At 34.3% G+C, this 13,185-nt stretch overlaps 2 protein-coding genes across 2 annotated transcripts; one reads left to right on the top strand and one right to left on the bottom strand.

Moving 5' to 3' along the window:
• The first annotated feature begins 819 nt into the window (after positions 1 to 819).
• Positions 820 to 6,535, top strand: LOC132627884 (26S proteasome non-ATPase regulatory subunit 14 homolog). The gene is made up of 6 exons (XM_060343497.1): positions 820 to 1,024; positions 2,004 to 2,181; positions 3,400 to 3,481; positions 5,052 to 5,228; positions 5,900 to 6,067; positions 6,187 to 6,535. Exons 1-6 carry the CDS (start codon positions 883 to 885, stop codon positions 6,376 to 6,378), a joined length of 939 nt encoding a protein of 312 aa, XP_060199480.1. The 5' UTR covers positions 820 to 882; the 3' UTR covers positions 6,379 to 6,535.
• Positions 6,536 to 10,276: 3,741 nt separating this feature from the next.
• On the bottom strand, positions 10,277 to 12,119 carry LOC132627882 (probable carboxylesterase 2). Its single transcript, XM_060343495.1, has 2 exons — positions 11,548 to 12,119; positions 10,277 to 10,897 (listed from the first exon to the last, which is right to left on the bottom strand). The coding sequence occupies exons 1-2, from the start codon at positions 12,041 to 12,043 to the stop codon at positions 10,431 to 10,433; spliced, it is 963 nt and encodes a 320-aa protein (XP_060199478.1). The 5' UTR covers positions 12,044 to 12,119; the 3' UTR covers positions 10,277 to 10,430.
• Between the last annotated feature and the right edge of the window lie 1,066 nt (positions 12,120 to 13,185).

The following is a 13,185-nucleotide window of genomic DNA, read 5'->3' as shown; positions in this document are numbered from 1 at the left end:
ACTTCTTCGTGTATTTACCTTTTAGAATTTTTGAACCCCCTAGATGAAAATCCTGGCTCCGCCACTGTTTGGAACCTCAAGGAAGGTAGGTGTCACAAGCCGAAACCTCATCAAATTTCAACCAAATACTTCCTCCATCTATGTTTACTTATCTATGTTTAACTTGACACAGTCTTAAGAAGCAATAGATAAATTTGTAATTTTGTTATATCACCCTTAATTATTATTCTCATTGTTCTAATTTTTGTGATACAACACAATCATTTTTAGTATGTTCAACAAATAATGATACTTTTCTATTATTAGAAATAATTTAACTTAAAATCTCCCAGTTTATATTTAATGAAATAGTTCACAACCACATAAATATCTATGACTTACTATATACCACAAGTTTAAAAATTTTACCTTTCTTTCTTAAACTTCATGCCTAATCAAACTATATCACGCAAATTGGGACGGGGGAAGTATAAGTCATCAATGTTGGGAAATGAATTAGAGTATTTAATAATAATAATAATAATAATATTAAAATAAATATAAAATGACAAATTATCTCTTGGGTGTTCTAATTGAACAAATAAAAATAGTATAATCAAACAAGTAAAAGTGGATTGTTTTCAAATTGAACAAATCAAAATGAGCATATATTTTTAATACAGTAGACAAGTAAAAGTGGACCTGAGGTACTACTATCAAGATGTTTATTAGGAAAATATTTTGGAAAAATAAATAACATAAATATCCAAAGTACAGGGGGGGTGTAAGTGCAATAAAACTATTTTTCCCGAATATAAATATCCCAAGTCCTCTGAAATCAAAGTAATTTCATTCCTGGTAGTCTTGTTCTCAAAGAAATCCCCAAAAAGCAAAACCCAAAGCATGTCTGGAATGGAAAGGTTGCAGAGGATGTTCGCCGGAGCTGGCGGGGCGTTAGGGCACCCGCCACCGGATTCTCCAACACTAGACTCTTCTGAACAAGTTTACATCTCTTCACTCGCCCTACTCAAAATGCTCAAACACGGTAACTTAGGGTTTTAAACTTCGCTATTTATACACGTGCTATCTCGATCTACTTGCATATAGAAGCTTTAGTTTTTTGAAATACCCTCCGTTCTAAGTGTCTTAGTTTGACTAGGGATGCAATGTAAGAAATAAAGATAGGCTTTTGGTTATAAACTTGTCATGTAGGATGTTTGAATTGTCAACTTACTGAATAAACTATTTTAGAGAAGGAAAATAAGACACTTAAATTGGGACGGATTGAGTATATTATATATAAAACAAACTGTAGCCTCAGTGAGTCTGCGGAGTTTGAATTTTGGGTTAATGTCTTTGTTTGTGTTTGTAGGTGTTGTTTAATTAGGGTTTTATATGATACATGTGTGGAATTTTTTTTGGCTTAATACATAGCCAGCCCCTTAAACTTGCCAGGATATTTTGAGTTTAGACACTCAAACTAAACTCTGTTCCAATTGAACACCTCAAGTCCTAATGGAGTGTTTCAGACACTTTTGGTTTGAATTCTGAACTTTGTTTTTGCGTGTGTTTTTATTCGTCTCTTAGGTAGTTAAGTTAATTACATAAAATATGTCATCTCAATTAATTATATGCATCAACCTAGAGTAGAAAATGCCTGGGGTTTTACGGCTTATTGAGGCAAATGCGTGTAATTAAAGGAGATTATATATATATTTTATGTGATTAACTTAACTACCTAATAGACCAATGAAAGCACACAATTTTTTTTCTTCAAAATTTGAACCGTAAGTGTCTTATTGGAACACTTCATTAGGAGTTGAGGTGTTCAATTGGAACATGGCTTAGTTCGAGTGTCTAAATAGAATATCCTGGTAAGTTTGAGGGGCTACTTATGTATTAAGCCAAAAATTTCAAATGACTGTAGTCTCGGTGAGTCCATGGAGTTTAAATATTGGATTAGTATCTCTCTGTGTGTGTAGGTGTTGTGTAATTAGGGTTTTTATTGTGATGTAAATGTGCAGGAAGGGCTGGAGTTCCTATGGAAGTGATGGGATTGATGTTAGGGGAATTCGTGGACGAGTATACAGTGCGTGTAGTGGATGTGTTTGCAATGCCTCAGAGTGGTACTGGAGTGAGTGTTGAAGCTGTTGATCATGTTTTCCAGACCAATATGCTTGACATGCTCAAGCAGACTGGGAGGTAATAACTGCTTGCTATTGGTATCATACACGATAAGTTATAGTTGAAAGGTTCTTGCTTTAGCTGGGTAATGTGTTATTTTTCTTATGGTTTATCATATGCTTATTAATTTGGGGATTTTTAGCCTTTTCTTTGTGGTCCTTTCTCATGTCAAATGGTATGACTTTATAAGGGGATGCTTGATTCGAAACCCCCTGCCTACAACAGCAGGGGATTTGCCTTTTGGGTCGAGCTCGTTGCACGGGACTTGCCTAGTGCGGGTTATCTCTTCTGTGTGGTTTGCGGGCTATTGCACAGATATTATGAAACTTTTGGTTGAATCTTTATGTCTACATTAAAGTGTGAGACTTTGTGTTTATTTCAAGAATATCTTTTAGTCCTTATTTTTGCCTGGATTGATAAGTTGTTGAGGTCCGTGTCACTTAAGAACCAACTTGAAGATGCGATCTTCGGTGTAAAGTTTATTTGTTAATTGTGCTCTTTGAGCTTTGTGGTAAGGATCCTTTTGTATTTGCGGAGAATGTAGTGGTTAGGCTTTATCTTAATCAACTCTGGTAAGTGGCTGATTATTGGATTCGGGTTCCTTGAGCTTTTATTAGAATCGACCTTTAAAGATGCTGGCATCACAAAGTTAAGGGGCTGTCCTGTAAAATTTTAGGCATGATGAATTAGCAGCTAAGTAATAAGAAGATTAAGGCTAATCCATTTAGGAGTTGTCTGCTGAAATTAGAAAGCTGGTAAATGATTGGAAACTAAATCAGTTTAGATGGTTTGCAACGTAAGGTAGAAGATTAGGATATTTCATGAACCTATTCCTTGCCCTTATCTTGTAGTTGTGCAAAACTGTTGTTTTCTATTGGTTGGAGGCTATCCCACCCGCCAAACCCCCTCGGGAAAAAATTAAAAAGGATAAACAGAAAAGGGAAGGATGAAAGCAAAAAGATAAAGAAAAAAAGAGCCAGAGTATTATGAGTTTGGCTGCTTATTGAGAACATGGAATCAAAAGTTGGCAGTTTATTGTTACTACTTTAATCTTTTTTTTTTTTTTGATGACACTACTTTAATCTTATATAATATCTGCTTTTCATTTCTGATGCTCCACTATCTCGTACCTCCTTTATTTGTAGCGTTGCCTAATCAATTTGTATTCTTATCTTAATATTTGTGCTTTGACACTGAGGATGTGCCCTAAAATGCTACTTTGCTTTTGTGTTATAGACCTGAGATGGTTGTTGGTTGGTATCATTCACATCCTGGATTTGGCTGCTGGCTCTCTGGTGTTGATATCAATACTCAGCAGGTTATTCTTGTCCTTTTCCATTTTGATGGTTAGCTGGTTTCTATTGACATTTGAAATGTTCTATGTGAATCATGAGCCACCAAATAGTGAATTGTTTACGATACTGTGTGAGTCCTTTAGTAGTTAATACAATCACCCCGAGTTAAATGAACTTCTTTGATTAATATGGAATTGAGAAAAGCTTTATAGAAAAAAGATGGAATTAAAAAAAGCTAGACTGAATCCTTTGTAATATGAAATTTGACTAAAGTGGTGAAATGTGGCATGTAATACCATGCAAAGCTGTACTATTTGTCACCCTACTTCTTAGATTTGGCGGAGGTCAGGAAATTCTCTTAACGAGAACTCGAGATGGGTTACGTTCCTGGAGCCTGTATAAAGAGTATGGAAGTGCTTTGTGAAGATGTTATGCACTTTCATCCTTTGAGTTCGGTGCTGAAATGGAACAGAGTTTCTTTTCATTTTAAAATGCATCCTTCCTTTGAGTTAGGCACTTAGTAGTTGTTTCATACAATAACCAAATAAGTTAAGATCACAACCTATCCAGGTATAGAGAGTTAAAGGCGGGGCAGTGTCTAGTACTAAGTTTGGTGAAAAAAAGCAGAAGAGAGGGAGGGAGTTAGGGAGAGGTTAATTTATTCTTTAAGTGAATGTTATATCTTTCTGTATTTATGTTAAGAGCTGATGTAGTCCATGACTCTCACTTCTACCGTATTACCAGCTAAGGGAGAGAATTCTCATGTCGCTTTACTAGCCCCTTAATTCCACCTTTAACGTAGTGATTCCATGAGTCATGCCTTTTTTATCTGCATTTTGATCCTTAGATAAAAAAAAATTTAGGGAAACTTTTGCGCTGAGGATGGAAATAAGGGGCGGGGTTGAGAAGGAGAGAGAGTGTTAGAGGTAATGGAAGATGTTGAAAGCTGCCTTTTTATCAGTTGTCTTTCCTCCCCACTTTGCTAGAAAACCCCTTTTCGCTTCTCATGAGAAATTTAGCTTTTCATGAGAATGACACCACATTGCCCCCCACCCACCCACCCACCAAAAAAAAAAAAAAAGAGACCACATTGGAATGGTTGTCTTTTGCATTCTGTAGCTGTAATTTGTTGAGATCTTCATGATAATTCTGCTCTCTATGATAGAAATGGGAAGTCTGGTTATCAAGATAAAGGTTGAACTCTCTTATGATAGACAAAATCCTCTGGACAGGCCGTTATAGCATTCTGTATTGACTAGCATGGGAGAATCATAGAAATTGACTGAAGCAAACTTCTGTTTGCAGCAAGAATTAGAAAGATAAGAAAATAAGAACTTATTTCGATATGATGGCAGAGGGATTTCTTCCATCTCTCCCTCCCTCTAAGTAATAAATAACGGGGATAGTGAGAAATAGAGTAAATAGTTTATACAACTTTGCACTCTCGAGTGTTCAATCGCATTTTGGTAAAAGCAGATGAGCACAAGAACCTATCAACTTGTCTTGATACCTGTCAGAATGTCGATTTGGTGTGTTTTTGACATGGTCTTCATGTGGAGTACGCCAATAACTAATAAATGTTCTATTGTGCAGAGTTTTGAAGCACTGAATCAACGAGCAGTGGCTGTGGTGGTGGATCCTATTCAGAGTGTTAAAGGGAAGGTGGTAATTGATGCCTTTCGCTTGATCAATCCCCAAACTATGATGCTTGGCCAAGAGCCACGACAGACAACATCAAATCTGGGACATCTAAACAAACCATCTATTCAAGTAAGTGTCGTTATTAATCTTTATAGTTCTGTGAAAGATGTTACCCCCTCCCCCCCCCCCCCCCCCCCAAAAAAAAAAAAAACCACTCACATGCCCAGTATCAGTGTATGTGCTACACCTATTCTACTTCGATATTCGGTCTTCCAGCTGGTGGTGATACTTCTACTTGGAACATCTTCTACAGTACTTCCACAAGTAATTTCAGTAAAAATAAAGTTCCACTAGTTTTAAAAAGACTAGTTGATTCATATTTTCCACCTAAAACCTGCTGTCCAAGAACCAACTTCAACTACAGATATAATGCTCCCTCCGTTTCAAAATGTTCGTCTTACTTTCCTTTTTAGTCCGTTTTAAAAAGAATGCCTCTTTCCTTTTTTGACAACTCTTTAATTCCGACTTTTCACATGGCATGTTTAAGACCACAAAATTAAAGGGCATTCTGATACATTCTACACATCTTTAATTAAACACCACAATATTCAAAAGTTCTTTACTTTCTTAAACTTCGTGTCAAGTTAAAACTAGACAAACATTTTGAAACAGAGGGAGTACTGGACTCAAAGTAACTTCTTAACTTAAAAGCATCAAACTGTGTTTGCCTAAACTTTGTTGATTGTCTATTCAGTTTCAGTTTCTTTTTTTTGGGTTCTGATTGGATCTGCATTTTGCAGGCATTGATCCATGGTTTGAACAGACACTACTACTCAATAGCCATAAACTACAGAAAGAATGAACTTGAAGAGAAGATGCTACTGAATCTTCATAAGAAGAAATGGACAGATGGACTCACACTCCAGCGTTTTGATGCTCATTCCAAAACCAATGAGCAGACAGTTCAGGTAAATCCATGGGTTTGCATGGTATTTGATTACAACACCATTGTTACATCGTCTGCCAACCTTTAATGTTTAGAAATGCAGAATATGCTTGCTGATATTTTTTCATATTTCATGTGCAGGAGATGTTAAGCCTTGCGGTCAAGTATAATAAAGCCGTGCAGGAGGAGGATGAGTTGCCCCCGGAAAAGCTAGCTATTGCAAATGTAGGAAGGCAAGATGCAAAGAAGCATCTTGAAGAGCATGTCTCGAATTTGATGTCTTCAAACATTGTCCAGACTTTGGGAACCATGCTCGACACAGTTGTCTTCTGATCGTCTCTCGAAAGTCTGCAGAAGTTGTGTTTGAAGTCATGAAATAGAAACATGTTCTTTGCTGCATTTTTTTTTTATTGTGACCAGTACATCGTTTTACTCTCTGAGAGCAGCTGTTATTCAATATCTTTATGTTATCTTAAGATGACTTCTGACATACGGTGATTATCTTTACACTGAACCATTGACCTAATTCAGTGTCTCAAGTTCAAAACCACAAAAGGGCGGATGTGAGGAGGATTTAGAGTTCATTGGGGGCTCTTCCTATTAGGGTCTTGTTAGAATTTGGTGAACTGTTGCCATGAGGTAGACTCGTTTCAATATTGTTCATAGAAGACATGACACGATTTGGCTCCAAAGAAAAGCAAATAAAGACGTAGAGCTAAGCTTAACTAAGTTGAAAATATCAAAAGAGAATGGAATAAAGTAACAACAGTAATATATTCAGTGTGATTCCACAAGTGGAGGGTGGGGTTGTATGGACCTTACCTTAGAAAGAGGTAGAAAAATTGTTCCTCGAGGTCCTTGACTCATGCGTTTTTCAGAACAGGTTTCTTCATCTCCGTTCCAATTTCTAACAGTTATTCCATATAAATTAAGTAGGTGTTTGGACATGCGATTTTATCTCTGATTTCATCTCATGAGATGAAATTTCAAATCATTCAAAAAGGCATGATTTAGGATTTAAAATTATGATTTCAAAAAATATAAATGTAAAATTTGACTCATATATTTATATTTTGTAAAAAAAACTCATAAGTTGGTGGATATATTTACCAATCATAAATTGTAGATATATTGTTCGTACCATGTATGAGAATATATTAAAGAGTAGTTGCATTACTATTCATGTTAAATTTTCGTTACATTACTATTCATGTTAAATTTTTCTTTTTATTGAACTAAAGTTTGATCAATTGATGTTGTATTTTTTAGAAAGGCCTTCTAGTAGCGTATTAATTTTATTATGAACTATGATTTACTCATTTGGTAAGATTGTATAAGAATTGAAATTTTTTTAATGGTTTTCACAACTTGTGGGGTTTTTATGTTTATAAAAAAATTGCAACTTAAGAAATTTAAATTGCATGTCCAAACATGATTTGAGTCCAAGCGCCTCCTAAGATCATACTCTAGTACCCAGCAAAAGTAGTTCACTTTTTAAATTGTGCTCATCTCTAAAATCTAAAAAAGAAGAGGACAATGTATACTACTATATTGTAAAATGGGCAAAGGTGCAAATATACTCATCAACTTTGCAATTTAGAACAAATATATCTCTCGTTACAAAAGTGGTATATATAAACCCCTGCCATTAAAAAATGGGACAAATATACCCCTGCCGTTACAAAATGGTGTAAATATACCCTTTTCACTGACCTTTTTTTAAAAAAAAAAAAAAATCATTTAGGTTATGTTTTAATTAAAAAAAAGCCATGTGACTTAAAAAAAAAAAAGTCTAACCCCTTTTTTTTAGCAGACATACTTCTCTAAGGCCACATAATAATTTTTTTCTGGTGGATCGGGTCTAGTTCGTTTTAAAAAAAATATCTCCGTGACTTTAAAAAAATAAGTCTACCCATTTTTTAAAACATACCAAACCCGACCCACCAGAAAAATATTACTATGTGGCTTTAGAAAAGTATGTCTACTAAAAATATGGTTAAATTTTTTTTTAAAGTCATGTGGCATTTTTTTTAATTAAAAAATTACCCAAATGATTTTAAAATAAAAAAATCTCATCAGCGAAAAGGGTATATTTGCCCTATTTTGTAACGGTAGGGGTATATTTGCACCATTTTGTAACGGCAGGGGTATATATCCACCACTTTTGTAACGAGGGATATATCTGCTCTAAATTGCAAAGTTGAGAGGCATATTTGCACCTTTGCCCTTGTAAAATTGTGATATGAATTTTTAAATCCATTTAGCTCAATCAGGATCAACTCCTTCTATGTTAGGAAAAAGCTAAAAACAAAATAGTCATCAAGGTAGAGCTAGTAATGGCTCCAAAGGTTTATTCTGCTGATTGCTTCTAAGGTTGATGATGCTAATTGCTTCAATGGTGGTGAAGAACCATAGAGTGAAAATTGGCTATCAATGTTAACAAGAACACAGTGGAATCCCTCATATATTTTGTAACAATGTCATAATCCTAAAGAAATTTGGTTTTAGTCAATGTAGTGTCCAAATTACCTTCTATAACTATTTTCCTTAAGAAGAAACAAAATATGAACCCGATTGGATTAGCTGAAAAAAAGTGGCTTTTAAGCATAAATGCTTAAAGTACTTTTTAAGTGCTGAAAGTTATTTTATAAATAAGCAGTTACGTGTTTGGATAAAAGTGTTTAAAGGGTTTTTAGAAGTAAGGGTAGTATTGGAATTAACAGAAAATATAAGGGACAAAAGGATAAAGTTGTTGGTCAAACCAAAAAAAAAAAAAAATTGGGATTGAGCAACTTCTTGATTTTGGCTTATTTTAAGTATTTTTTTAACTTAATTTAAGTTGTTTTCTATTTTTGCCACACACCCAAATAAGTTAAAAATGGCTTATGAGCTGGTTTGATGAACTTATAAGCCAATCCAAACGGGCTCTATGTGGACTCAGGCTCCGGCATTTTGATGCTCATTCCAAAACCAACGAGCAGACAGTTCAGGTAAATCGATGGGTTTGCGTGGTAATTAAATATACAACATCGTTGTTACATCTTCTGCCAACCTTAGAAGTACAGAACATGCCTGCTCAGATGTTTTCATCTCAGCCTCTCTCCACGAGTAACAAGGAAATAGTGTCTTAACGCGCCCGTTGACTTTCACTATTCTCATGTGCAGGAGATGCTAGACCTTGCAATCAAGTATAATAAAGCGGTGCAAGAGGACGGTGAGTCGGAAAAACTAGCTAATGCAAGAGTAGGAAGGCAAGATAAGCATGTCCCTAATTTGATGCGTGCACAACTGAAAATCTCAACTATCATGACAAATTAGACGTGTTTTTTGTCCTGTTTAAGACACCTATGCTATAGAGTGCAACTTGACAAGATTATTATAACAACTAGCTAATCATAGAACTCAAGAACAAAATTAGTATCATCTTCAAATTAAATACAAAACTATGCTTCCTAATTATGCCAAGGGTAAACTATGAAGGTTACATCAGTTGACAATAATTATGATCTCGGCCTTTTCCTTGTAACAAGAGAGCAAATAAACTGTCAAGAATGTGGTAGGATGAATGTGATCCGTCTACTCTTAAACATACCCTGAAAATGGAGAAGCTACTAGTTGGGGTTCCAGACATTCTGTCTTCTGAAGTTCTTTTCGATAAAATCTGTTTGAATTCGTGAAATAGGAACATCTTTTTTAATGTGAGCAGAACTTCATCTACTCTGTGAGAGTAGCTGTTATTTAATATGTTTATGTTATCTCATAGTAATAATTATTGGACTATAGGAAATGTCTTCCCACCGATCCATTCTTATATAATCAGCTCCTCATATTAATAATTAGACATGGCTCAATTGGGCCTCAACCCTAGTGCAAATAGAGACCAGCAGAGCTAAAGCTTAACTAAGTTGAAAAGATGATGAATAAAGCATATCCGTCAGATGAACATTATGGGTCTATGAATTTTTTTTTATGCGGGTGACTAGACTAATTTACGTGCACCTCTATTATTTCATGAGGTACTTGTAACTGGAAATGTCTTCTATTTCCAGGAACTATACCTGTCCACCAAGGGCATTAATCACAAATGTCTTCTATTATAGTATTAGATCAGTATCTTATTTTAATTACTCAAATTGCCTATAAACAAATATGCAAATCAAATAGAATCCACGTTTGGACTTTTCTACCTGCACCGATGTCATTTATATATAGGCTTAACAGAAAGAACAAATAATTTTATGTATCATATTCATACATTCCTTTGCGTAAAGTCTACACGAAAATGAAAACCGTGGAATTTTATTACTGCTATTAATGTATACAAATTTATCATGAAAACGACAGCAAAGAACATGTCTAAAGCAACTAATCAACTTCACAGACAGTCACTGTCCATTAATAAAATCAGCCCAACATTTGACCAAAACAAGTGCTTTCTCACTGTTAGGATCAAAGATGTGAAAAACATGATCTTCCCCTTTGGTTTCAATCATTTCTACTTTCCCTTTCCACTGACTCTTCACCAAAGATTCATAGTACAATATCCCTCTATCTCTTAGAATATCCAATTCTGCTACACAAACAAGAACTCTATCACAATTCACTTGTTCAAGACTTGGTGCTTCATCAACAAAAGGATTGATCAAAGGGTCATTATTCCCTTTATTTGATGGACAAACAAATTCCCACCATTTATCAACCATTGATTTTCTCACTGGATCTTGAATCTCTATGCCTATTGGCTCTTCTCCCCAGAAATATGGACTAATCATGAGCATCCCAGAAAGTTTCATCCCTAAAGCTTCATCTGATTTCCCAGCTTTGATTGCCATGAAGTGTGAAATATTAGCGCCTGCACAAAGTTAATTTCACGCATGGTCAATGAACTTTATTATTATATGAATAAATTCATTAAGTTTTATTCATTATATCAACTCTAATTTCCATGAAGTGTGAAATATTAGCGCCTAAACAAAGTTAATTTCATGTATGGTCAACGAACTTTACTCATTATAACAATAAAATCAGTTAATTTTACCCACTATGACAATAAATAAACTATATTTTTGTCCCACAAAAATGAGTAAAATTTATTCATATAATAAAAATAACGCCGTAAAACTTTCGTTTGTCATATTAAAATAGTTTTAAAAATCACTAAATTTTATTTACTATAACAATAAAATTCAAAAAATTTATCCTCTGTGACAGTAAAATCACTAAAATTTACTCTTACGACAATGAATACGAAAATTATTTTTGGAATCTTTACCCAAATAGCTTACCGGATTCACCTATTACTTTTGCTAGCTAGCGTACATAGTTTATACACATATTTTACATGAATTATATTTAGCTTAATAAAGCGATTCTATAGGCAATTTAAAGTTAATTATTCATTATTATTTTTTGCCTCGTTCAACTTGAACCACTACTTGAATGTGACAAAAGATAATTCAGTGATGTTAAAATTCAGTGATCATATGTGAAATTAATCCGTACCTGCACTATCTCCAGCCAAGAACACACTATCAAAGTCCACAAGCTCTTTCAACCAAACTTCAGACCCTTGTTTTAAATTATGTGCAGCTACCCATTTAAGAACATACCAAGAATCATCATAAGCTGTTGGAAGAGGATGTTCTGGAACTAATCTATAATCCACTGAGACAAGAATAACATTAGCTTTGGACACAAACACATTAAGAGAATCATGGTACTTTGGATCACCAACAGATGATATGCAAAATGCTCCACCATGAAAATAAATCACTAAAGGAAGTTTTTTTGCTTTTGTTGTTGAATTTGGTCTGTAAATTCTTGCAGAAACACCAGTTTTGGAATTTACTACAACATCTTTGGATGTAACACCAGTTTGGGGGTCATAGGTTGCTGGTGCAAATTCAGTGCCTACAAGTCTTTTGACAGTTCCATTTTTGTAAACTTGTAGATAAGGAAAAACATCATGGACAATTTCAAGATTGTTGGTTGTGTCCATTTTTTTGTTTTTGGTTTGAGAGAGAGATAAAAGAGAGTTGTTTTGGTAAAACAATGGGAAGGAAGGAAGAAAGATTGGTGCTATGCAAAAGTAAAAGACACCATTGATGGGGCTTTATAATGTGTCCATGACACATTAAGTGGGGTCTATTCTACTTCTTTTGAATCATCCCCTTCTTTATTTTTCCCCCTTAATGTTCGGTTTAATAATTTGCACACATTTGGAATTATTCCATCAGATATTACTATTCCATCCATTTCACTAATCAATTTTCTTTTAAAAAAGACATAATTATAAATTTTATAAATGAGAATCTCTTATAGCAACATCGAATGCTATGGTAATAGAGATTTAGGAGTTCAATTGGTTGACTACCTGAACTCTCACCTTATTGGTGAGAGTTTGAATCCCACATTGTAATTTCCTTCCGCATTTTCCCTTTCCCTGCCCCCTATATAATTTTTTTTAAAAAAAAATGCTATAGAAGGTTTAAGATCACATGGTTAAAAAGTTTTGTACTCACATAAAATTATGAAGTATTTAAAAATATAATTTTATTTTTTATTTTTTTATTAAACTTCACGTCCCCAAGTTAACCGTGAAACCAAGAAAGTATCTCTTACTAGTACTAGTATAAGCATCGCCGTATAAACAACTTTGTTCACCAAAATGTCTTATCAGTCTAGGCATTACCATATTAAATACTAATTTTGTACACCAAAATGTAAGCAAATGGACAGCAAAAACCATCTAATGTCTTTAGCCGTCGCTAAATTTTGAACCTTAAATTTTCGTAACTTTTATACTACTTCATAGAGCACTGGTTGCAATCATTGAGTTGTTTATTCATAGAGAATAGTGTATGTATTAATGAGAAGTAGACATTATTACTTAATTGGTTATTTTTCTTGTTTTTTTATTTATCTACCAATAATGAAGTTTTCCCACGAGAGAACTCCAACCTCAAAAGGCTGGAAACAATGATATCTCGAAATAAATATCTGAATTTGTTTACTTCAATAATTTGACTTTTAAGGGATGATTTCATAAACTAAAACGAAAATGATCGTTGGGGGTACATTAGACAACTCATTAGCCTATTATTTTATTTAAATATTGTGCACATTTGAAGACAAGTACAG

This window comes from Lycium barbarum, chromosome 2, assembly GCF_019175385.1.
Source record: "Lycium barbarum isolate Lr01 chromosome 2, ASM1917538v2, whole genome shotgun sequence".
Taxonomy (NCBI): domain Eukaryota; kingdom Viridiplantae; phylum Streptophyta; class Magnoliopsida; order Solanales; family Solanaceae; genus Lycium; species Lycium barbarum.
Note: the sequence above shows the minus strand (reverse complement) of the source record. Positions and strands in the feature narration are given on the sequence as shown.

What these genes read in the sequence shown, in the direction of transcription:
- LOC132627884 (XM_060343497.1), top strand. Translation starts at nt 883, where the DNA reads ATGTCTGGAATGGAAAGGTTGCAGAGGATGTTCGCCGGAGCTGGCGGG. An exon ending in TAAACAAACCATCTATTCAA is followed by an intron (nt 5,229 to 5,899) that starts GTAAGTGTCGTT and finishes TGCATTTTGCAG; the next exon opens with GCATTGATCCATGGTTTGAA. An exon ending in CCAATGAGCAGACAGTTCAG is followed by an intron (nt 6,068 to 6,186) that starts GTAAATCCATGG and finishes TTTCATGTGCAG; the next exon opens with GAGATGTTAAGCCTTGCGGT.
- LOC132627882 (XM_060343495.1), bottom strand. Translation starts at nt 12,043, where the DNA reads ATGGACACAACCAACAATCTTGAAATTGTCCATGATGTTTTTCCTTAT. An exon ending in CTTGGCTGGAGATAGTGCAG is followed by an intron (nt 10,898 to 11,547) that starts GTACGGATTAAT and finishes AACTTTGTGCAG; the next exon opens with GCGCTAATATTTCACACTTC.